Here is a 23130-nt window from a genome sequence, read left to right as displayed (position 1 = left end):
TCCTGCTGTTGTTAGACTATACTTCCCATCATCCCTAGCTAGTAGGACCCAGTGGTTAGGGATGGTGAGGATTGTAGTCCTAAACAGCTGGCTTGGGAAACGGTCTACACAACACCTGACGGCGGTGGGTGGCTCTGTGGGGTTTCGGGTGGGGTATTACCTGGCGATACCATTTAACCCAGGATCCCCTGCGCACCAGGCACAAGCTCTGCCACTGAGCAGGATGAGCACAGTGGCCTTCTCACACTTGTGATCCGCAGAGACTGGTATTTGGAGGCACACTTGCCTCTGATTATGGTAGTTCGTCCTCTCTCACTACCAACTTCCAGGAGGAATCAAAGAACATCCCTGTTTACCCAGGCCAGTTATATGCTATTGGGAAGTCCTCAGCACAGGAACTTGCCTTATACCATGTCTGGCCATTGGTCTGTCTAGCTGACTGCTGCTTCCCCTGACCATTGGCTGTCCAGGGTTTCAGGCAGGGAGTCTCTCCCAGCCCTGGAGATGCCAGGGCTTGAACTTGGGACATCTTGCAAGTAGAGCAGACACTGAGCGCCAGCCCTTCAGTGCTGGTGGATGGGAGGAGCAGGGCTGTTGAGCTGAGCATGAAGGCAGAAGGTTCTCTGGGTCCCTACACTTGTCCTCGAAGGAGAAAATGGTGCCTCCTCCACCTTGCATGGCGATATTCTTAGCACGTCCCCAATGTGAGGGTTTGAGAGCTCCCGAGTGGCATGGCGGCCCAATTGGTCACAGGTGTTGACGCTCCTTTTGGGGTTCCTGATTGTGTCTTGACCGGCTTTTCTTCTCTCCCAGCGTGCAGCAAGAGCAGCAGCACCAGCAAGTACTTTGGAAGCATTGACTCCTCCGAGAACGACCTGCGGGGCAAGAAGCGGGCGGAGGTGGAAGACAACGAGCACTTCATCAAGTACGTCCTGCAGGACCCCATCTGGCTGCTGATGGCCAACACCGACGACAAGGTCATGATGACCTACCAGCTCCCTGCCAGGTGAGGAGGCTGAGCTGCTCCCAGGCAGATCCCCTTTCCCGTCTCGCCATGGAGGTTGCCAGGCTGCCACTGCCGATAGTGGGCACTTCCCTTCCAGGCCTTGTGCTGCTGGTTGTCTCTTGACCCAGAATCCCTTCACCCCAGCAGAGGAGGGTACTCAGTGGGGCAGGGTTGTTGCGAGTGCCAATGAAAGAGAGCTGGCTTTTGTGTTTTGTTTTCATGGGTAGTTTAATACCCGAAGCAGTGGGAGAAGAGACTTAAAGCTTTAAGGGGAAGATTTTAGCTTGCTCTGTCTCTTTTAAAAAAAAAAAAGTCGCTGGGGCCACTTCCATTCATTCTGGCCTCATATCCAGGAGGATTTGGGCTCCATTTCCCTCCCTCTCGCTGCCCAATGCGCCTCTTTCCTGACCCATTTGTCCGCTTGCCCTTTGCCAGGGACCTGGAAACTGTTCTGAAGGAGGACAGGGAAAAGTTGAAACAGATGCAGAAGCGGCAGCCGCGGTTCACCGAGGAGCAGAAGAAGGAGCTGGCCGAAGTTCACTCCTGGGTCCAGAAGGGGAACTTGCCCAAGGCTATCAACATCACGGTAAGGAGTGTGACAGGCGGTGTGTTTGGAGTGAACAGCGCAGAAACCAGAACGGTGTCTGTGTGCCGTTTAGCGAGCATGGGTGCTTTTCTGACGGCAGGAGAGTTCTCAAACTTTGTGTGTGCATCTAATGATGAGATGGAGTGGTTCTGTTCCTACAGCAGCCTAGATTCCTCATAATTGTGTCCATAGCGGTTGACAGCCTCGGCAACCCTTAAGGGAATGTCTGCTGGGCAGTGAGAACAAGTCTCTAGACTTTGCGTGTGAGATGAGGGGGGCTCTCCCAGATCATCGAGTGTGGGCCAGCTGCTCACTGTCTTTCTTCTCCCTCCCTTTGAACCCCAGGCTTGCATGGACTGCGGGAGCAACCCTTCCTCCAAAGTGGCCCCTCTTTACGACGTCGAGATTCAAGACATGGACTTGAACGGCATGTTGGAGCCCATGGAGGAGGGCAGCAGCGCAGGACAGATGTGCCTGCCCTCCTTGCCCCCCGAAATGGCCATGGACGAAGAGGAGGCTGGGGCAGAGAGAGGACAGCAGCAGCAGCAGCAACAACAACAACAACAGCAGCTGCCAACTCCAGCCGTGGAAGTGGTGCAGGACTCAGGCTAAGCTGGCAAGCCGCAGACTCCTTTCTCCCCCAAATCGGGAGCCGCTCGTACTTGCCCTGAGCAGAGTGCTGCTGGACAGCAGGGCTCAGAGGCAGGTGCTGGCCGCAGGTCCCTGTAGGATCTGCCGCTGCAGCCCCACCTCCCTGGCAACAGGGAGAGGAAGCTCACATTGTGGGTGTTTCCGGGACCGTGGGACGGCTGCGTGGCCCACAGGAGAAGACGCTGCAGGACTGTGAGCCCAGGCACCAGCTGCTTCAGGTGTGGAAGCGCCGCCTGGCCTGGCCTGCTTCCAGGGATATGAGACATTCCTCTGGACCTTTATCCGCCGGACCAGCCGCCCCCAATCCTTGCTGCCTTACTAAGGATTTGGACACAGACAGCCCACAACGTTGGGCCTGGGAGGGACCGGGTTTTTATGTATTTATTTTTGCAGAATTGTCTGTTGGTGTTGTTCAGTGTTTCTTTTTTTACTGATCTGCTGCTGTGCTCTTGAATGGGCCTTCGTGCAGTACCAATGATAATAATAAAAAAAACGAGAAAAGGAAAGAGAAAGAGGTTGGTGGCCTGGGGAGAATTATCGTTGATGCACACCCTGTGCCCCACATTCAGTTGCCTCCTTGTTGGGATCTGGCCAGAAAGTGGAGGTTTCTTCTGAATATCCTTCAAGAGCTCCCCTCAGCAAAAGCCCAGGGTGGAAGCAAGAGAGAGGGCCCTAAAATGTCACCACCATCTACCCACTGCCGCCGCCGAACTGCCAACGCTCCTCTCCTGCTGGTGCCTCTTTGCCAAGGTCATCTCCCACATTCGCACAGCTCAGTTTTGTCAACTGGAAGAAATTAATTGGCCAAAGAGCGTTGTGCTACACATATACCCCCCCCCCTTTTGACTGATCTTTGGCAGCCTTGCCACCCAGCGGCCTGTGAGTGAGTGAGGGGGACGTGTTATTTCAGCTACATAAAGAGCACACCCCTTCTTGTGTTTCCAAAGACAGCCTGGATCTACCTGTGCAGAGAGTCCCCTTCCTGCCTCCCCTTCCTTCTCCACATCCTATTTATTGAACTACTTATATATCCTGCTCCTGTTTCCAGAGTAAAACAGGAAAAGTCCGGGGATTTTCTGTGGACTGTCCCATGGAAATTGGAGTGAACTAGCAAGCCATTTTGGGTTGTGCCTCTGGATGGAAAACCGGCCTCTTTGGGGGTTTTTGTGGGGGTTTTTTGGAGCGCGGGGACAACACTTGATTCTCCCCTCCCTACCATTCGTTTTCTTGTTTTCAGCTCCTAATGTGCTTCAGCGGCCGTGTTGCGTTTCAGAGGCAGGGCGAGAGCCCTTACAGAGCAGAGAAGTTCCACCTTTAGCACACGATTCCATGCTGCTGCTCTTTGCCCGCATCCATGTCTGAAGCAAAAAAAAAAAAAAAAAAAAATGAAGCAATTTTCAGTTTCCTTGTCTGCCTTTTTGAACCAGCCAATGACTTAGAATGAATTGTGCATATGGCAAAGCCTTGCTAAGGTTTCCAGGTTTCCAAAGAGAGGAAGGGTCTCGCCCCTAAACTTAGTGCCTGGTGACAAAAACATCCTACCCTTTTTATTAATTGGAGGGCAGCAAGCCAAGCCAGCCTTAACAAGCAAGAGTTTTGGGTTGTGCCTCTCCTTGACAATCCCACAAATGGGTGGGCATCGTCATTTGATTTTAATTGCTGCATGAAAAGAGAGTCTCTGTCTTCAACCGCACCCCCCTCCCATGCCCCAGTCCAGGAAACTTACTGTATTTTTCCATGTATAAGACTAGGTTTCCCCCCTAAAAAATAATGTCAAAAATTTGGGGGCGTCTTATACATGGATACATCTCCCATTTTCTTAAATCGGAGTCCCCCAAAATAGGGGGCGTCTTATACATGGGGGTGTCTTAAAGAGGGGAAAATACGGTAATTGGATTCTTGTTAGGGTAGCCAGAGTGACTTTTAAGTTGCAATCCTCTATTTACATATGTAGGATTTAATCCTACTGAGCTCATTGGGGTTTATTTCTCAGTAGACGTGTGCTGTAAACTAAGCTATTGTACCAGCAAGTATTCCACACCAGCAGTCCTTTCAGAAATCCTCTAAAAAGACAATTATTCTCTCTCCCACCTCGACCTTAATGAATGTTACTGTGTGTTTTAGGATCACTCAGGGTGGAACTGGAAAAGTGATTATCTTTGCCCCAAAGGGACCAACAATAATGCTCCTTTGTTGGCTTTGAAGAACAAACCACATCACCCCTTTCTGCTATTTGCCCAACAAGCGTTGGCTTTGCAGCTTCTGGGCTGTGTGAATCTCTGGAGGTGACCTGTGTGCTGGATTTCCAGAGACGGGGGTAACCCTTTACGAGTCACCTGTGACCCCGAGTCAGAACAGCTTGCCTGAATCCACTTTCAATATCTCTAGTTGTAAAATCCTCCTGGCTCTGATCATCTTTGGACACCCGAAAGCAATTTGTGTGGTTCGTGATGGGTGAATGAATGCTATGAGCCATTTTGCAGCCTTTTCTTACTGCAAGAGAAAATTGCATTTCCAGAGAGCCAATATCTATAAATGCAACACACACAACCAAAAGTGGCTATTGTAGAAAACTAGCATTTTCTGGTGTTGCTGAGCTTTCAGAGGTCAGCAGAACGTGTCCTTTTGCTTTCCACAAAATCTCTTCAGTGTGAATAACTTGGTAAGACCAGGCGGATACCAGTTAGTGCCTTGCAAAGGGCTGGGAGTGGGCCTGTGACTCCCGACTGCATTGGCCTTTGGACATTTCATCCCTTGAGATGTGAACTTCTCCCTTTAAAGCTCTTCAAAATACAGAACTGGTTGGAAGTGCACCGATTATGGAAGTATTTTAATCACATCGCTTTTTCGAGGTTGCAGACATTTACTTGAATGACGAACACTTATTCACCGCTTATATCCCATTTTCCCTTCTGCAAATCTCCCTCTGACCAAGCCAAAAGGCCGGAGCCTCAAAGTCTCCAACTTTCCTTGCTTAGAATTAACTATTTCCCCCACGACTGCCCAGAGAAGAAACCTCTTTTGCTCAATGCGTTTCTTCGTTGCATGGTCAATGGAAAACCCTCCTAAATCTGGGGACTCGTAAGCTTTAATATTTACCACCTTTTGTGGGGAAGGGGTATATTGGAGCATGCTGCTAAGAGAATATTGTTTTTAAAGCTTTCTCTTTTGGAATGGGACCTCCATATTAATATTTCCTACTCTCTGGAGAACTGGGAGAATTCTACCCCAGGGAGATTCTGGCTTTGAACACTATGAACTGTACATTATCAAGGGGAAGGGCATTTTGCACAAAGCTGTGACACGGGTGGGGACGGGGACATAAAAGTATCAGCTCCTCTGTCCCCTACTGTGACCCCCAAAGAACAACGGCGTATCTCTACCATTGGTTTGTGGTGCAATATCTGTGAATCTTGAGTCTGTACCCAAATAAAGGCACTTTTGTTTTTTCACGCAGAGTGTCCCAGGCATGTTTTGGAGAAGGGAATGTTTGCCTAACTGAGTGGTGGTGTAGACTGGGTCGGTGGATTGTGTATCACTGTGATAAGATTATTTACTCACAAGGAGTGCCTCTCCTGACATCTGGAGAATTATCCCTTCTCAGCTGTTGGCCTGTGAATGTTAATACTAGCATTCCACGTTTCATATTGCTGTGTCTCTTACCACCGTAATACTGAGAGAATAGGATTGGGAATTTGGGGACATAGTTTTGCAATACCTTAAAACGTAACAAAAATCTCCACCCCCATTGTTCAGCCTGGACACTGAGGTCCAGCTCCGAGGGCCTTCTGGCAGTTCCCTCCCTGAGAGAAGTGAAGCTACAGGGAACCAGGCAGAGGGCCTTCTCGGTGGTGGCGCCCGCCCTTTGGAATGCCCTCCCATCAGATGTCAAGGAAATAAACAACTATCTGACTTTTAGAAGATATCTGAAGGCAGCCCTGTTTAGGGAGGTCTTTAAGGTTTGATGTTTTATCGCATTTTTAATATTCTGCTGGGAGCCACCCAGAGTGGCTGGGGAAACCCAGCCAGATGGGTGAGGTATATTATTATTATTATTATAATGAACAAGCTGGTTTGCCAAGGACAAGAAAACTATGCGTATCAATCAACCTGAGCTCTGCTTTTGGCCTAGTGAACAGGGTCTTCCTTTGCAATACACTTGCACATGCTCTGTCAGTATCCAACTTAGACATGAGACCAGCTCCTAGGTGGTCTCAAACTACAGTGGTGCCTCGCAAGACGAAAATAATCCGTTCTGCGAGTCTCTTTGTCTAGCGGTTTTTTCGTCTTGCGAAGCAACCCTATTAGCGGCTTAGCGCTATTAGCTGTTTAGCGGCTATTAAAGGCTTAGTGGCTTAAAGGCTATTAGCAGCTTAGCGGCTTAGAAAAAGGGGGGGAAAGCGAAAAAAATCTCAAGACTCGCAAGACGTTTTCGTCTTGCGAAGCAAGCCCATAGGGAAATTCGTCTTGCGAAGCAGCTCAAAAACGGAAAACTCTTTCGTCTAGCGGGTTTTTCGTCTTGCGAGGCATTTGTCTTGCAGGGCACCACTGTATTGTTTTCCCGTAGAGCAGAAACCAACCTGTTCCTTTCCTGAAGAAGATGAGAAGGGCCTACTGGATCAGGCCAGTGGCCCAGCGAGTCCAGCACCCAACCAGATGCCTACGGGAAACCTGCAAGCAGGATTTGACCCCAAGAGCCCTCTCCTGTCCTGTAGTTTCCAGCAACTGGTATTCAGAAACATAGAAGGCACAGCATAGCCATTTTGACTAGCAGCCATCAATAGCCCTTGTGCCTCCAGGAATTTGTCTAATCCTCCTGATGTGTTGGACTACAGCTCCCATCCCATCATATGGTCCCACTGGCTGGGGCTGATGGGACTTGTAGTCCAAAACTGTTTGGTAAAGGCTGCTGAAAGAGTAGGGCAGAGCTTTCCAAACTTTTCATGCTGGTGACACACTTTTCAGACGTGCATCATTTCGCAACACAGTAATTCAGTTTTACTAGCAATCCAGAGGTTGTGGTGGTTGTTTAGTCGTTTAGTCTTGTCCGACTCTTCGTGGCCCCCTGGACCAGAGCACGCCAGGCACTCCTGTCTTCCACTGCCTCCTGCAGTTTGGTCAGACTCATCCTGGTAGCTTCCAGAACACTGTCCCACCATCTCGTCCTCCGTCGTCCCCTTCTCCTTGTGCCCTCCATCCATCCCAACATCAGGGTCTTTTCCAGGGAGTCTTCTCTTCTCATGAGGTGGCCAAAGTCTTGGAGCCTCAGCCTCAGGATCTGTCCTTCCAGTGAGCACTCAGGGCTGATTTCCTTCAGAATGGAGAGGTTTGATCTTCTTGTAGTCCATGGGACTCTCAAGAGTCTCCTCCAGCACCAGAATTCAAAACCGTAACTCCTTTCCAGCCCCTGATGGAATGCAGAGAGCGTTCTTCTGACACATCTACAAACTGCAGCCGACACACTAACGCAGGGGTCAGCAAACTTTTCCAGCAGGGGGCCAGTCCACTGTCCCACAGACCTTGTGGGGGGGCCGGACTATATTTTTTGGGGGGAAATGAACAAATTCCTATGCCCCACAAATAACGTAGAGATGCATTTTAAATAAAAGGACATATTCTACTCATGGAAAAACACGCTGATTCCTGAACCGTCCGCGGGCCGGATTTAGAAGGCGATTGGGTCGGATCTGGCCCCCGGGCCTTAGTTTGCCTACCCATGCACTAACATGTCGCAACACACAGGTCAGAAAGCTCCAGAGTAAGAGGTGTACCTGTGTGCATGTGCATGCAGTTGGGAACTGACTAACAAAATCTGAAGAGCTTGGAGGAGGTAGGAATGCCTTTTCTGTCTCCACACAAATCACATAATCAAAAAGGGCTTTCATTCCTGCCCTCCCATCTTCTCTTGAAGATAACAAAACTGATATATGCCGATAGTATTAGCTGCATGCTTTTCTCACACATGTGGCTCAGAGTCATAGACTGAAGAAACAACCTGGGACTTCATGCGCAAAGGGAACCCCACACCTTGAAGCTTCAGGTGCGCCTGTTTGTCGAGTCCTTAATGCCGCCTGTGTTGCCATGGATGGCTTTGCCGTAGAACAAGTGAAAAGTTTTTGATTGATTTCTTAGTATATTGTTCCACAACAGCTTCAAGATCAGCACATCTGATCTTAAAACTTGTCTGGGGCAAGGAAGGGACTTTGGAAGTTCCAACTTAAAATGCCCTATATTATTCCTTTTTACTACCTTTTTAAACCATCCCAGTGTAGCATAAATGATCTCTCGTCCATCATTCTCTCCCCCCCCCCATTTATCCTTATACCAGCCCTGTAAAATGGGCCAGAGAGTGATTGGCCTAAGGCATGGGTAGGCAAACTAAGGCCCCGGGGGCCAGATCCAGCCCAATTGCCTTCTAAATCCAGTCCACAGATGGTCTGGGAATCAGCGTGTTTTCACATGAGTACAATGTGTCCTTTTATTTAAAATGCACCTCTGGGTTATTTGTGGGGCATAGGAATTCGTTCATTCCCTCCCCAAAAAAAATGTAGTCCGGCCCCCCACAAGGTCTGAGGGACAGTGGACCGGCCCCTGCTGAAAACGTTTGCTGACCCCTGGCCTAAGGTCATGCAGGGAACTTCAAGGCTGAGATTTGAAACTGCCCATCATCCATGGTCCTGGTCTGATGAATAAAAAAAGAAACATCATGCTGGCAAAATGTATGTCTCCGAAGCGTAGATATTTGAAGATCTGGGAATAATCCTGAATCCTTTTTGACCCAACGTTTTACCACGTCATCAAGCACTATGCTATGTGCTGAAGTGAGGCTACATTTAATCAGGTCCAAAGTGTTTCACATAACAGCTATTTTAAGAAGAGTTGCCAGACAACCAGTTTGGACACAGTTGCGATATGGAGTGGTTTGCCTTCATGCCTGTGAACGTTCACTAGAAATAATAATAATAACAACAACCTTTTGTTGCTGAAGAATTTGAGGCTACCAAGAAATCAGAGGCTGATTTGAGAGGCACTAAGAGAAGAATAGGTGAATCATCCAGCAGACTTCTGTTCCATCACAATATTGTGTTAATAAAAAGCATCCTAGAGTCCCAGGTGTATTTTGATTAACTTACCTTTGCTCCTCTGAGAAGGTAATTTACTAAACCCAGTTCCCAAACCCTGCAGAAGGTAGATTAGGAACATCAAATAAATCAACAATGTACGCAAGCAAAACTCTGTGGATTATAATGGGCATTCTTCTTATACTGCCCGTTAAATAAGGACCCTAAAAGAGATTTATTTATGATAGTACTACTTAGAAATCTCTCTGGAATAACAGATCCTGTCAGGATTATTGATTTGCTAGCAGATAAAATACTGATAAAATACATGATCTGTAAGACAGCTTTCTTTGCTGGGAAAAAAAGAGAGCAAGCGACCTTGCTAAGTCCACCACTCTGAATAGACTCTAGAGGCATCCTGTTAAAATCTTTTAAAAACAAGAAAACCCCAAAATTCATTTGTACGTATTATGAATCTGGAGTTTGTTTGTGAAATCCTAACCCGGTTCCCCCCCCTTTTTTGCTATTATCTTTGTTTTTTTGGTGTGTTTTTTAAGCAAACAAAACTGACTGAGAAGGAAATCTTATACGGATTTACTTGGAAGTCCCAATTCTGATTAAGATTCACTACTGAGTATACACGTATGAGTGGTGGCTTTTCCTCACACGCCAGTTAGGCAACATATTCCACGGGGATTTTTGTGTGTGAACTTCCTGTGACAGCAAACACACAAATGCATCCATTCCTGTGGCACCTTCAACAACTGATAGATTCATTGTGGCACCTGCCGCAGTCTTCTTCATCGGTTGCGTGAAGCTAATCTCTTCTTTCAGTTACTTGGTAAATTACTGCAGTCCTGGGCTGCCGCAGCTGCTCTGAACTTGCACACTTCTGAACTTGGCACAGAAGTATCACACACAGGCACTACTTGCACTCCATGGCCCGATTACAATATTTGCGTGAACAGATCTGCTAAGAATTATGTCACAGCACAAATCGGTTAAGTTTTCAAGTTGCTAGAAGACTCTGCTTTGTATAGCCAATAGAGAGTTGCATTACTGGTAAACACACAAGCAGAGCTTAACTACAACCAACTCCCAATGGTACTCTACCCCTCGCCTATTCCCCAAAAGAGACCCCCGTGTTGAACTTTCGGCGACATCTAGATTTATTTGCTGAAATTAATTTGAAGACAGAAATGATAAGCTCCATAGGCTGACATCCCCCGATCTCTTTGCCTAGGAGAGTCAAATGCGGATGACTTTCAGAAAGGTGTTAAATAAAGCCTCATTTTTTAAAAACCCAAGTGCATTTTTTTTTTTACTCATCCGTCCAAACCGGCCCTCTTCGAATAATCCCAATTCCTTCCCATCACTCTGTCGCTCATTTTCTGGGGCTGGCATTGCAATCATGCCTTATAGCAATTTAACCCGAAGCTCGTTGTCAGATGTGTTACTTGACTCGATGAAAGAAGCGGTTGCCGCCAAGTTCCCGGCCGAAAAGCCTTCCTTTCTTCACCGCCCGGGTGCAGACCCCCCGGGCTACCTTATGCCGGACCTCCCGCGCCCGCTTCTTAAAAGCAGCATTTGCTATTTTCGTCGAAAAGCAAAAGTTTGCAAATTTTCAGGCCGGGAGAGCAAGCAGAGGCTGAGTTCCCCGCTCTTTTCCGGAGGAGCCCTGCCACCCCGGAGCGTGAAAACCAGGTGATCGAAAGCCCGCATCCTCTCCATCGATCCAGCCTGGAACGGGAGGGATCCGCGGACGGGACTCGGAGTAATCGACTCTTTTGTGCGGGTTAAGAAACACAAAAGTTGCCCGGACCAGGAGCCCAGGTCTGGCTGTCAAAGCGCCGTGCTCGGAACGCACCAATCAGCGCGCAGCTCCTCCCCTATAAATAGGAGGCAGCGCCGCCGCCGCGTCCATTCAGCTTCTGCTTTGGTGACTCGACGGTGTGCTCGGGGCGGTATAGTTTCGGATCAGGATGACTGAAGAGGTTCCCGCCGCGCCCGTCGCCGCGCTGCCGGCTGTCAAGGCTCCCGCGAAGAAGGCCAAGAAGGCGGCGGCCGCCGCCCCGAAGTCCCGCAAGGCCTCGGGCCCCAGCGTGACGGAGCTGCTGACCCAGGCGGTGACGGCGTCCAAGGAGCGCGGCGGCGTCTCCCTGGCCGCGCTGAAGAAGTCGCTGGCGGCCGCCGGCTACGACGTGGAGCGGAACAACAGCCGCATCAAGCTGGGCCTGAAGAGCTTGGTGACCCGGGGGATCCTGCTGCAGACCAAAGGCACGGGCGCCTCGGGCTCCTTTAAGCTCAACAAGAAGCAGGCGGACAGCAAGGACAAGGCGCCCAAGAAGAAGCCGGCGGCGGCGGCCGCGAAAAGTAAAAAGCCCGCGGCCAAGAAGCCCGCCAGCGCCGCCAAGAAGGTGAAGAAGGCAGCCGCCACCAAGAAGGCCGTCAAGAAGCCGGCCAAGAAGCCCGCGGCAGGCGCCCGGAAGGCCGCCAAGAGCCCCAAGAAGCCCAAGGCGGCGGCCAAAAGCAAGAAGGCTGCCAAGAGCCCCGCCAAGGCGAAGGCAGCCAAGCCCAAAGCGAAGCCCAAGACCCCCAAGGCGAAAGTCGCCAAGCCCAAGAAGGCGGCGCCGAAAAAGAAGTAGGAAGGACCCGCTCGGCTTCCGCGAGAGGCAGCAGCGCTCCTCGTTAACCCCAAAGGCTCTTTTAAGAGCCACCCACAAATTCAAAGAAAGTGCTGAATTTCCCTTGCCATGTGAGGTGTTTCGATCATGTGATGCAAGTGCCGCAGTTGGTAGAATCGTAGTGGGTCCAATCCCTTGCACAGTCCCTCCCCTCCTAATTCGAAACCATACCAGACCCCGCTGAGCAATTGTGTGCTAGTAGTAAGGTTATTGCTGCAATTCTAGGCTTTCCTTTTAATCGGGTAGCCTGTTGCTCATTTCCCCCCGCCGGCTTTTGTCTGTGCCAAGTCACTTGACATTAGTTTCTGCAACTTTTTTTGGGGGGGGGAGGGGGAGACACCACGTGGCAAATGGGGTGGGCGTGGAGAAAGCAAGTGGCTCCTTCCATGATACTGTTTTTAGCCTGGAGGGGGAGGGTAAAATTGGATTTGCTTTCCCTTACCGAAAGAATGCTAGCTACCCCAGGGCCTGCAAAACGGGGGAAATGTCGCTGAAGGAAGATACAAGTCGAAGGGGCAAGATCCATGTGAGACGCCTGTAAACTGCACTGAAGTACCACACCGCCGTGTCCACTTTAACATTCCCAGCAACTGGTGCTTAATGCAAAATATTGCAGTAATTAACAGCTTTTTAAGATTATGTGGTGGCTCTTAAAAGAGCCTTTGGGTTTTTGAACGTAGGAGGCCCCTACTTTGACAACGAGTATCTTAAGCCCTTTCTCCGCGGATGCGGCGAGCCAGCTGGATGTCTTTGGGCATGATAGTGACCCGCTTGGCGTGGATGGCGCACAGGTTGGTATCTTCGAAAAGGCCCACCAGGTAAGCCTCGCTCGCCTCCTGAAGGGCCATCACCGCAGAGCTCTGGAAGCGCAGGTCAGTCTTGAAATCTTGCGCGATCTCTCGCACCAGACGCTGGAAGGGCAGCTTGCGAATCAGCAGCTCCGTCGACTTCTGGTAGCGACGGATCTCTCGCAGGGCGACAGTCCCAGGGCGGTAGCGGTGAGGCTTCTTCACGCCCCCGGTGGCCGGGGCGCTCTTCCGGGCGGCTTTGGTCGCCAGCTGCTTCCGAGGCGCCTTCCCGCCGGTGGACTTGCGAGCGGTCTGCTTAGTACGAGCCATGACAAACGGAGCAAAGGACTCTCTTCGGCAAATGAGACAAAAAGCCCGCTTGCTGGTTATTTATAGACCCCTCTCGCAGTCTTGATTGGCTGAAGACTGAGCATTGTCAGTTGGAAAGTTTGAATTTCCTGGGCTGAACAGCAATTGGTTAGACAAGATCACGCAAGAAGACTAAGTGGGGCGGGGCCACAGCCTGGTGTTTTTTTCCCGCCAGGACTCTCATTGAGCAGCTGCAAAAGGAGTGCATTTGATTGGACGAAATTGAGACAGAGTTCTGCAACGCACAAAAGTATGTCTAGGTTTTCATTCTGGTCGGACTTTTCTCTATATAAGGAGAGGGAGCCCTCCTTTTCGCTGTATTTTGTTTCTTCTGTCGCTGTTTGAAGGTTATTCAGCAAGCATGTCTGGTCGTGGGAAAGGCGGGAAAGGTTTGGGCAAGGGAGGCGCCAAGAGGCATCGCAAGGTGCTTCGTGACAACATCCAGGGCATCACGAAGCCTGCAATCCGCCGCCTGGCTCGCCGTGGCGGAGTCAAGCGTATCTCGGGCTTGATCTACGAGGAGACCCGTGGCGTCCTGAAGGTCTTTCTGGAAAATGTCATCCGCGACGCCGTGACTTACACCGAGCATGCAAAGAGGAAGACTGTAACCGCCATGGATGTCGTGTACGCTCTGAAACGCCAGGGTCGTACTCTGTACGGCTTTGGTGGCTAATTCTAGATATCAAGGCTGCAGCTTAAAGCCAAAGGCCCTTTTAAGGGCCGCCCACCTTTTCATGAAAAGAGTTATATACTTTCCCTTATTTTCTTTATTGATATACTTAATCCAAAACTTTAGACAGTGGTTTTTGAAACTACCGGTAATCTGGGCCACACTTTCAGAATATTTACTTTTTGTTTAAAAATAATAAAGAAAAATTTTGGTAGGAAATTACATATTCCAGAAACATTTTTTCTGTGTGGTATACTATACTACGCTGAAATATTTATAAAGGTTCGTTTCTTCGATCTTCCCGCTACGTTCCCAATCTCTAGCCATACTAGTACACCATTTGAGAACCACTGCCTTACAAAAGCGCCTGTATTTAAACATAGGCACGTACATGTATGTGTTATTTGGGCGAAGGGTGGAGACGCCAACCTTCAGATCCTTGGTAGAATGAATGGGAACAGGAAGAAAGGCAGACCGAGCGCATGGGCTTTGCCAGAATTTTTGTTTTGGGGGCGTGCTGGCTTTTAAAATGGCAGCAGCGAGTGCAGTGCTTATAAATTCACAATATAGCGTTCTCAGAAGTCCAGTCTGAAACTTTCAGCAATATAAGCTCAGCTCTCTTATGACAGGGTGGACGGCTCTGAAAAGAGCCTTTGTGAACACCAGACGCCGCGGTCTGATTTTTACTGGGCCTTCACTTTGTGATCTTGGGCAGGACGCCGCCCTGGGGGACGGTGCCTTTGGCCAGCAGCTTGTTCAGCTCCTCGTCGTTGCGGATGGCCAGCTGCAGGTGCCGAGGGATGATACGCGCCTTCATGTTGTCCCGCGCCGCGTTGCCGGCCAGCTCCAGGATCTCGGCAGTCAGGTACTCCAGCACCGCCGCCGTGTAGACAGGGGCTCCGGCTCCCACGCGCTTCGCGTAGTGCCCTTTGCGAAGCAGGCGGTGCACTCGACCCACAGGGAACTGCAAGCCCGCCCTGGACGAGCGAGACTTCGCCTTGCCCTTGGCTTTGCCGCCCTGCTTTCCACGGTCAGACATCGTACAGCTAAATCCACCAGGAACTACAACAACGAAGAGCAGAATGAGAAACACAATTTTGCAAGCCGCCTATTTATTTACTCCTGATGGATTCATTCTGTCAAATCTGATTGGATGAAAGAGACATAGGACGTGCTTGGCACCCAATGAGAATGTGTCTTCTTGCAACCAACCAGAAAGTTACATTTAAATTACGTATTGCTCGCGCGAGCCAATAGAAATGTCACATGGGGCGAGTTTATATTTGCATGTTCTGCTTTAAAAAAAAGGGGTGTTACGTCATTGCTCTTTCGTCTGAGAAATAAACGATGGTGACCATATTAGATCGTGTTAAAAAACGAAAAGGAATACCTTTGATTGGTGTTTTTTTCTTAACGTGGCAAACTATGACCAGTACTTACATTCAGAGCACAATATAAAATTAAAGTCAAACAAGCAAACTACATTCTCTTTTGTCTCTGCACGCGTGTAAGTAATGTATTGCGAAAGGTATGTGTTCTTGTACTTCTGCCACGGAAGCGAAAGCTAGTAGCGTAAAAGGAGACCAGAACGTCCTTCATCGAGGCAACACCAAATGCCATATTGTTATTTTTTTTTAATGTATAGACTCAGGCTGATCGTTATCCTCATTTAATTGTGGGCCAAGGGAGTGGTTTACAAGAACCATGCAATGAAAGACGCCAGATGGATCAGATAACTATTGGGATCCCTTCCAACTCTACAATTTTATAATTCTAATGCGACATAAACCTCTGAAATTTACAGTATGCTTTTCTAATTCCTGCTCCTCACAATTTTGCAAATGTTAGGATAAGAGTTTTCAGGTTCTGTTTTACTCTTTTCCCCGCCTCTACGCTACTATTTTGTTTTTCCATTCTGTTCTGCACCATTTCCAGATTACAGTACTGTACCAGTACTTAGTATCACCGGACAGAATCATAATTTTGTAAATTATGAAACGTGTCTATAACTCTCCCGGCTGCACTATCCTCTCCAAATCAAAGGCACATATCTGTTTGAGGAGATAGTTCGCTTTTGATTGGAGATTTTAAAATGACCAGAAGCTGATTGGTGAAAGTATAGCCTATAGCGTGATGGAGTTTGGAAAGAGGGCGTGGCTCAGTCAAAGGCTAACGTCCCTCTTCAGTCTTCCCTCTGGTCGGATCTTGCTGTATAAAAGAAGCAGCTGCGCTACTCTTCACTTACTTCTTTCTTGAAGAGCACAAAGTGTTGTCTTCGTTACCATGTCTGGTCGTGGAAAAGGCGGGAAAGGTTTGGGCAAGGGAGGCGCCAAGAGGCATCGTAAGGTGCTTCGTGATAACATCCAGGGCATCACGAAGCCTGCAATCCGCCGCCTGGCTCGCCGTGGCGGAGTCAAGCGTATCTCGGGCTTGATCTACGAGGAGACCCGCGGCGTCCTGAAGGTCTTTCTGGAAAATGTAATCCGAGATGCCGTGACTTACACTGAGCATGCCAAGAGAAAGACTGTGACCGCCATGGATGTCGTGTACGCTCTGAAGCGCCAGGGCCGCACTCTGTACGGCTTCGGCGGCTAATCAGGATATCAAGGCTGTATATTACAAACGAACTCAAAGGCCCTTTTAAGGGCCGCCCACCTTTTCATGAAAAGAGCTGACACAGTTTGGGTTGCTAAAAGCGTTTTTTGCTTAGGTAACCTTGGTTATCTGAAATAATGTATATATGAGCCGCTTTGGAAAGCGCAATATCACATCTAAACGCGTGGGATTGTACCAGACGTGCCCAGTAATGAAGTGAGGCGATTTAAATAAATGCTGGGAAGTCGTGTAAAAAACGCATTTTGGTATATGCAGTGGAAGCAACGAAGGATAATTGTCATTAATAGCAGCAGCGATACTGATAGGTAGACACTGGAAATGTAGAAAAATGGTGTTCTGGGAGAGAGCGCTAACCTAAAAACGGGCTAGGAGGGCAGCAAAAATACCGAGACTACAAGACTGACTGCCTTGCCTTTATATTGATATTAACAACTTTCAGTCTCTTTCCCCAAACTTTAGAAGCCAATAGCGTGTCTAAAAGATACAAAGTGTTGCTAGGGATGAAGGATGGGGAAACAGGTGATTTCTACACTTTCCGACCTACGTAGCTGCCGGCTCCACTATTCCGGGATCAGCTTTTTGGGGTGAGCAATCTCCATGCAATTTATTGCCCGGGGTTTAGCTTCCTCTGCTATTAACACCCCACCCCGCTCCAAAGCTGCACTGCGGCAGCCAGCTCCTGTTTCCAGAGCTTTACTCCGCAACGTTGCTGGTGAAAAGAAACCCCTTGCCTTACTACCCGTTTCGGGTGCAAGAACGTGCATTTCTTAAAGGCAGCCTTGGAAGCGCAGCAAACTCTTTCGGGAAATTGGTGATTCATAAAAGAGCCTGCGGAGGGGCGGGGGGGTTTCGCTGCTCAAAGGAAAACGAGATGCTTGCAGCCAAATGTTGCTTTCTATATACTGTACTCACCTTTAGCTTCCGAGAGCCGGCGCTGATTGGATGAGAATGGAACTCGCTCACGAATGAAGACGTGGCTTTATCGCCCTAGCCAATCAGAATGCTGATTCCGGAAATAACCAATAAGGTTCCCCCTAAAAAAACCTCTATGGAGGTTTTTAAGCAGAGGTTGGATGACCATATGTCAGGAATGATCTAGCTGAGATTCCAGCATTGCAGGGGGTCAGACTAGATGACCCTCGAGGGTTCCAGATGTCAAAGAGAAAAAGAACTACCAGACTTTTAGAAACATCTGAAGGCAGCCCTGTTTAGGGAAGTTTTAATGTTTAATAGATTATTGAATTTTAATATTCTGTTGGAAGCCGCCCAGAGCAGCCGGGGAAACCCAGCCAGATTGGCGGGGTATAAATAATAAATTATTATTATTATTATTATTATTATTATTATTATTATTATTATTATTATTTATTTCTTCCAAATCTACAATTCTGTGATTCTGTGAAATGGCTAGCTTAGCTCCTGGAAACGGAATAATGAAGGCTGCCATTCCAGCACTGGGGAAACGGAGGAGCAGAGCTCACTTGAATGGCTCTGCAGCGACAGGCCAGCTGCATCAGGCCTCCTCTCCCTCAAATGTCATTAAGGGTTAAACCACAGCCTAGGACTTGATGATCAGAAGGTCGGCGGTTCAAATCCCCGCGACGGGGTGAGCTCCCGTTGCTCGGTCCCTGCTCCTGCCCACCTAGCAGTTCGAAAGCACGTCAAAGTACAAGTAGATAAATAGGTACCGCTCCAGCGGGAAGGTAAACGGCGTTTCCGTGCGCTGCTCTGGTTCACCAGAAGCAGCTTATTCATGCTGGCCACATGACCTGGAAGCTGTACGCCGGCTCCCTCGGCCAATAAAGCGAGATGAGCGCCACACCCCAGAGTCGGCCACGACTGGACCCAATGGTCAGGGGTCCCCTTTACCCCCTTTACCTCAGTGGCAGAGATAGGAAGCAGAGATCATTACATCCACTTAGCCTAAGGCCCCAGCTATTGCCTCTGAACTTTGCCTGCTGGTCAGGAGGATTTTGGCCATTGCATGGGAGAAGAGAGTCTCAAATATATGGTCTCCCAAGCCCACAATCCCAGCATGTTCGCACTCCTGTCTCAGCGACTTTTATTTATTTTATTTTTAGTTTAATGTCTCGGCGACTTCTATGCTGGCTTGGTGATGTCCACAGAACTGAAGAGTGCAGGATCCCCAAGAACGTGCTCTGTGGGGAGCTGGCTTCAGGCACCAAGTCCATTGGCAGACCAACTCTGCGTTACAAAGATGTCTGCAAGGTTGACATGAAGTTTGGCGATATCAACCCCACCGTGTGGGAATCCCTTGCAGACAACCGCTGGGTCTGGAGATAGTCTTGTTGTGCATCCATAGCAGTGACCACAGAAGGAATGTTTAGCGATGCTTTTAATGTTTAATAGGTTATTGTATTTTAGTGTTTTGTTGGAAGCCGCCCAGAGTGGCTGGGGAAACCCAGCCAGATGGGCGGGGTATAAATAATAAATTATTATTATTATTATTATTATTATTATTATTATTATTAGGAATGACTGCAGAGAGAAGAAATGCCATTGCACATCAGCAGCAGCAAAACTGGATTCCTTCATCTGCCCCAGCAGCAACAAAACATGTCTCTCCCCTATTGTCCCTACAGCCACAGCAGGCACTGCAACCTTCAAACAGTTCGATTTCACCAGCAATAGTGCTCTCCTCCATCGTCTCCCAAGATAGACGGATGCCAGCAACAGGCCAATATGGGAACAACTATCTAGAAATTGGTGCCTGAGTTTATTCTCCTCTTCCCTCCTTGTTCCTTTTTTCTTGTGTGTTGTGTGATTTTTTTAAAAAATGGGTCTGTTTGCTTATTTATTAGAATGTAAGCATGCTGGTAGCAAATGTCTTGTTTTGATTCATATAAGCCAGTCTGGGAGCCTTTTTTGGCTGAAGAGCAGGGGACAAATGCTCTAAATAAGTAAACAAATAAAGATGACCCATTTCAAATCCTTGCGTTTATTTTTAATTCCATTTTTGCCAACCCCTCCACCCCCAAGCTACCCCCACCCCAGGGCCATAAGCAACAGCTGCCCATAGCCTACAGGGGATGGTGTTGAATCCTGTATTTTTAAAATAGTTTTATTTATTTATTAACGTTCTTATGTTACATCGGTAAACATTGTCATATTACATCACAAGGCTTATTATAATATAATTTTCAGCATGTATACAAAGTTTATATACAAAGTTTATATACCTGTTGTTTGGTCCCAGCTCCTGTCAAACTAGCAGTTCGAAAGCACCGCAAAGTGCAAGTAGATAAATAGGGACTGCTCCCCGGCGGGAAGGTAAACGGCGTTTCCGTACGCTGCTCTGGTTCGCCAGAAGCGGCTTAGTCCTGCTGGCCACATGACCCGGAAGCTGTCTGCGGACAAACGCCGGTTCCCGGCCTATAGAGCAAGATGAGCGCGCAACCCCAGAGTCGGTCACGACTGGACCTGATGGTCAGGGGTCCCTTTACCTTTACCTTTATATACCTAAAGAAAAGAAACAAGGACAAAAATCTATTTCAAAATCATATACAGTGGTACCTCAGGTTAAGTACTTAATTCGTTCCGGAGGTCCGTACTTAACCTGAAACTGTTCTTAACCTGAAGCACCACTTTAGCTAATGGGGCCTCCTGCTGCTGCGACGCCACTGGAGCACAATTTCTGTTCTCATCCTGAAGCAAAGTTCTTAACCTGAAGCACTATTTCTGGGTTAGTGGAGTCTGTAACCTGAAGCATATGTAACCCGAGGTACCACTGTATGTACCAACACTTTGGATTTCCTGTCTATCCCGTTGTATATTCCTTTTTTAACAAATGAATGTACTCTTATTATTGTATATTTCTTTCCATTTTATCTAATACATTCCTATACCAATATGTACTCATGGTCTTATTTCTCAACTCAGTCTCTCTCCAACGTCAATCGAATGCTAGCATAGATAGCGAACCTTTACTGTATTTTTGAACATATATCTCATATCTATCCCACTTTTCCATAATTTTTTGTTTTGAATTGCTTCTCAGGTGTATTTGTCAACTGCGCCATTTCAGCAAATTCTTGTAGCTTGTTATGCCAATCTGTTATTGTCGGGACTTCTTCTTCCTTCCACCCCTGTCTGAGCTGCAGGCGTTGCATGAATCCTGTATTTAAATTAGGTGTAATTCGAAAGAAGTCTGTCCCTTGTTCAGAAAAAGTAGCAGCTGTTGTAGCCTCCCTGTGTTTTAGCCACAACACCCCCACTCCCACCCCAAAATATTGTGGAAGGTTTGGCTGAAACAGAAGCGACTGCAACAGCCCAACAATGTCGTCTACCTTAAGTTTAAAACAGATATGCACAGTTAAGAGACACAAGAAAATTCAGATTTTGCTACATTAGCTGAGAAGGTAGGTTTGCTTTTGGCCTCTAGAGGCCGCTAGAGACTGCAGTGAAGCCAGGAGAATATTTTTCCAAGGAGCTGTTCCAACAGCACCTAGAATATTTACTGTCTGCCTCCCACTGTAAACGCCTGACATTCCTTCTTTTTAAATTGAAAGCAAAGGCAAAAAGGCACCAGACTCCTTCGATAAGTGCTCAGCCAAATATATTATGATTACCTACATGTCTCAAACTAAAAGAGGGGGAAATGATCCCCGACTAATTAAGCAACAATGTAAAATTTAAAAAGTCCAGAGCAAGAAGATTCAATTAGCTTTATAATAAGTCTATTTACACAAAATCTTATGGCTGTGGTGGCCCAAAACACTCTCAGGATGGCGAGATTTTAGTCATTTCCTCACTAGGATGGGCAAAGTGAGAAATGCTCTTGAGACCTGCTTGTTTCAAAGTCCCCCCTTTCCCTATTAGGAGGCATTAGCTAAATATTTATTTAGAAAACCCAGATTCCCAGCAGGCAGATGCCTCAACAGAACTTCTCTAGCTCTCTCAAGGAAAGGTATATTCTTCCTTTTCCATTTCCGCCTTGCTGTTTAGTGTGGGTTTTTGTGGCAAAATGGCCAAGCTCCCCGTTTGAAAATGGTCAGGTATTTCTTTTACTTCTTAGATCAGGAGTCAGCAAACTTTTTCAGCAGGGGGCCGGTCCACTGTCCCTCAGACCTTGTGGGGGGCTGGAATATATTTTGAAAAGAAAAAAAAATGAACGAATTCCTATGCCCCACAAATAACACAGAGATGCATTTTCAATAAAAGGACACATTCTACTCATGTAAAAACACACTGATTCCTGGACCGTCTGAGGGCCGGATTGAGAAGGCGATTGGGCCGGATCCAGCCCCCGGGCCTTAGTTTGCCTACCCATGCCTTAGATCAAGATGTGTACATATTGAGTGGGTTGTTGTCTGCTTGCTTTGTATGATTTTGCTGTCTGATAATTGGAATTTTGCTTCTGTGATTTTCCCCCTGTTACTTTTGTTGCATACAAGAAGCCCAGCTTTCTTTATTCCTTTGATGTGAGAACTTATTGTGGGCAAAGGTTAAGGCTAAACACACATATTCATAAAAAGCACATGTCTTAACTCCAGTAAAATATCAAAAACTTCTTAGCGGCGTGTGTATGAATGCACGAGTGCTTGCACACACTAGTGGGTTGGTGACACAGACTGTAACACCATTTCTGAGCGTTTGTTTGCATGTATAGTTTCTTCTTAAATACCCAGCATGATAACTGTCATATTGTACCAAAACAACAATAGCAACACATCAGCAAGTTTTCTGTAGGGAGCGGCCTTCAGATTACTTTAAAAAAATAATAATTTGTATACACAGAACTCTTGAGAGTCCCATGGACTGCAAGAAGATCCAACCTCTCCATTCTGAAGGAAATCAGCCCTGAGTGCTCACTGGAAGGACAGATCCTGAAGCTGAGGCTCCAAGACTTTGGCCCCCTCATGAGAAGAGAAGACTCCCTGGAAAAGACCCTGATGTTGGGAAAGATGGAGGGCACAAGGAGAAGGGGACGACGGAGGACGAGATGGTGGGACAGTGTTCTCGAAGCTACCAGCATGAGTTTGACCAAACTGCGGGAGGCAGTGGAAGACAGGAGTGCCTGGCGTGCTCTGGTCCAGGGGGTCACGAAGAGTCGGACACGACTAAACGACTAAACAACAACAACATACACAGAACATGAACCTGTTGATTGTGATACATCAGAACAAATTTATTACTGGGATGTACATTGTTAACAAATCTTCCTAATTCTTGGGAGTCTGTCCTCAGTCCCCAGGCATATAATAAATAGATCGTCCAGACATTTATTCTGTAGCGATATACCACCCCATGCAATTTCTTTCCCATTCAATAGGAATGTTCATTCAAATTTGCCTATATAAAGATAGTCTAAGTCAAATGCAAATCTGCAGCCTGTGACTTTATCAGAAATTTGCAATAGCAATCTTTCCTGAAACTGAGTTTGCTCATTTCTTTAGTGCTAGTTCAGCTAAAGCACAAATGAAGCTGGTGTGTGTAATGCTTTCATTTTGGTTAAAATATCCTCCGTCATCGCACAGAATGTTGGCTTTTAAAGCCCCAAGTTAAAAGCCGGATATTAGTTGACTCTTTCATAGATCACTGTCTTTTTGTGGCGAAGGGGCTTGATTAACTCAGAGAAGCTATGAGCCATGCCGTGCAGGGCCACCCAAGATGGACAGGTCATAGGGGAGAGTTTTGACCAAACGTGATCCACCTGGAGCAGGAACCGGCAGCCACTCC

At 47.8% G+C, this 23130-nt stretch overlaps 4 protein-coding genes and 2 pseudogenes across 12 annotated transcripts in view; 4 read left to right on the top strand and 2 right to left on the bottom strand.

Moving 5' to 3' along the window:
• PER1 (period circadian regulator 1) overlaps positions 1 to 5695 on the top strand; it is a 36272-nt gene extending 30577 nt beyond the window's left edge. For all 5 annotated transcript variants that reach the window (XM_081167704.1, XM_081167702.1, XM_081167703.1 and 2 more), the window contains 3 exons: positions 814 to 1006; positions 1442 to 1592; positions 1938 to 5695. In XM_081167704.1, coding sequence (XP_081023830.1) covers positions 814 to 1006; positions 1442 to 1592; positions 1938 to 2204 — 611 coding nt within the window. In that variant the 3' untranslated portion in view covers positions 2205 to 5695. The remainder of the gene's footprint in view (positions 1 to 813; positions 1007 to 1441; positions 1593 to 1937) is intronic.
• LOC308572280 (histone H4) overlaps positions 1 to 13909 on the top strand; it is a 72023-nt gene extending 58114 nt beyond the window's left edge. The window contains exon 2 of the mRNA XM_081168279.1: positions 13493 to 13909. Within this exon, the coding sequence (XP_081024405.1) occupies positions 13507 to 13818 (312 nt within the window). The 5' untranslated portion in view covers positions 13493 to 13506 and the 3' untranslated portion in view covers positions 13819 to 13909. The remainder of the gene's footprint in view (positions 1 to 13492) is intronic.
• LOC308571614 (histone H1.2 pseudogene) lies at positions 10459 to 12258 on the top strand (annotated as a pseudogene). The gene has a single exon. The product of its transcript is annotated as a histone H1.2 pseudogene (transcript).
• LOC308572264 (histone H3.2) lies at positions 12598 to 13130 on the bottom strand. Its single transcript, XM_081168262.1, has one exon. It carries the CDS (start codon positions 13104 to 13106, stop codon positions 12696 to 12698), a length of 411 nt encoding a protein of 136 aa, XP_081024388.1. The 5' UTR covers positions 13107 to 13130; the 3' UTR covers positions 12598 to 12695.
• Positions 13910 to 14021: 112 nt separating the features above from the next.
• LOC308572278 (histone H2A pseudogene) lies at positions 14022 to 15428 on the bottom strand (annotated as a pseudogene). Its single transcript has one exon. The product of its transcript is annotated as a histone H2A pseudogene (transcript).
• A 670-nt stretch (positions 15429 to 16098) lies between these two features.
• On the top strand, positions 16099 to 20431 carry LOC308572279 (histone H4; the record flags this gene model as incomplete). Of its 3 annotated transcripts, none has more annotated exons than XM_081168278.1 (2): positions 16099 to 16525; positions 18513 to 20431. In XM_081168278.1, the coding sequence occupies one exon, from the start codon at positions 16099 to 16101 to the stop codon at positions 16408 to 16410; it is 312 nt and encodes a 103-aa protein (XP_081024404.1). In that variant the 3' UTR covers positions 16411 to 16525; positions 18513 to 20431. The 3 variants fall into 3 exon arrangements, with proteins under 3 accessions (XP_081024404.1, XP_081024403.1, XP_081024402.1); XM_081168277.1 differs by having other exon boundaries at positions 16099 to 17015; positions 18925 to 20431; XM_081168276.1 differs by having other exon boundaries at positions 16099 to 17458.
• Between the last annotated feature and the right edge of the window lie 2699 nt (positions 20432 to 23130).

This window comes from Podarcis bocagei (genome assembly GCF_964188305.1).
Source record: "Podarcis bocagei genome assembly, chromosome: 13".
NCBI classification, from domain to species: domain Eukaryota; kingdom Metazoa; phylum Chordata; class Lepidosauria; order Squamata; family Lacertidae; genus Podarcis; species Podarcis bocagei.
This window is presented reverse-complemented; position numbering and strand designations above follow the sequence as displayed.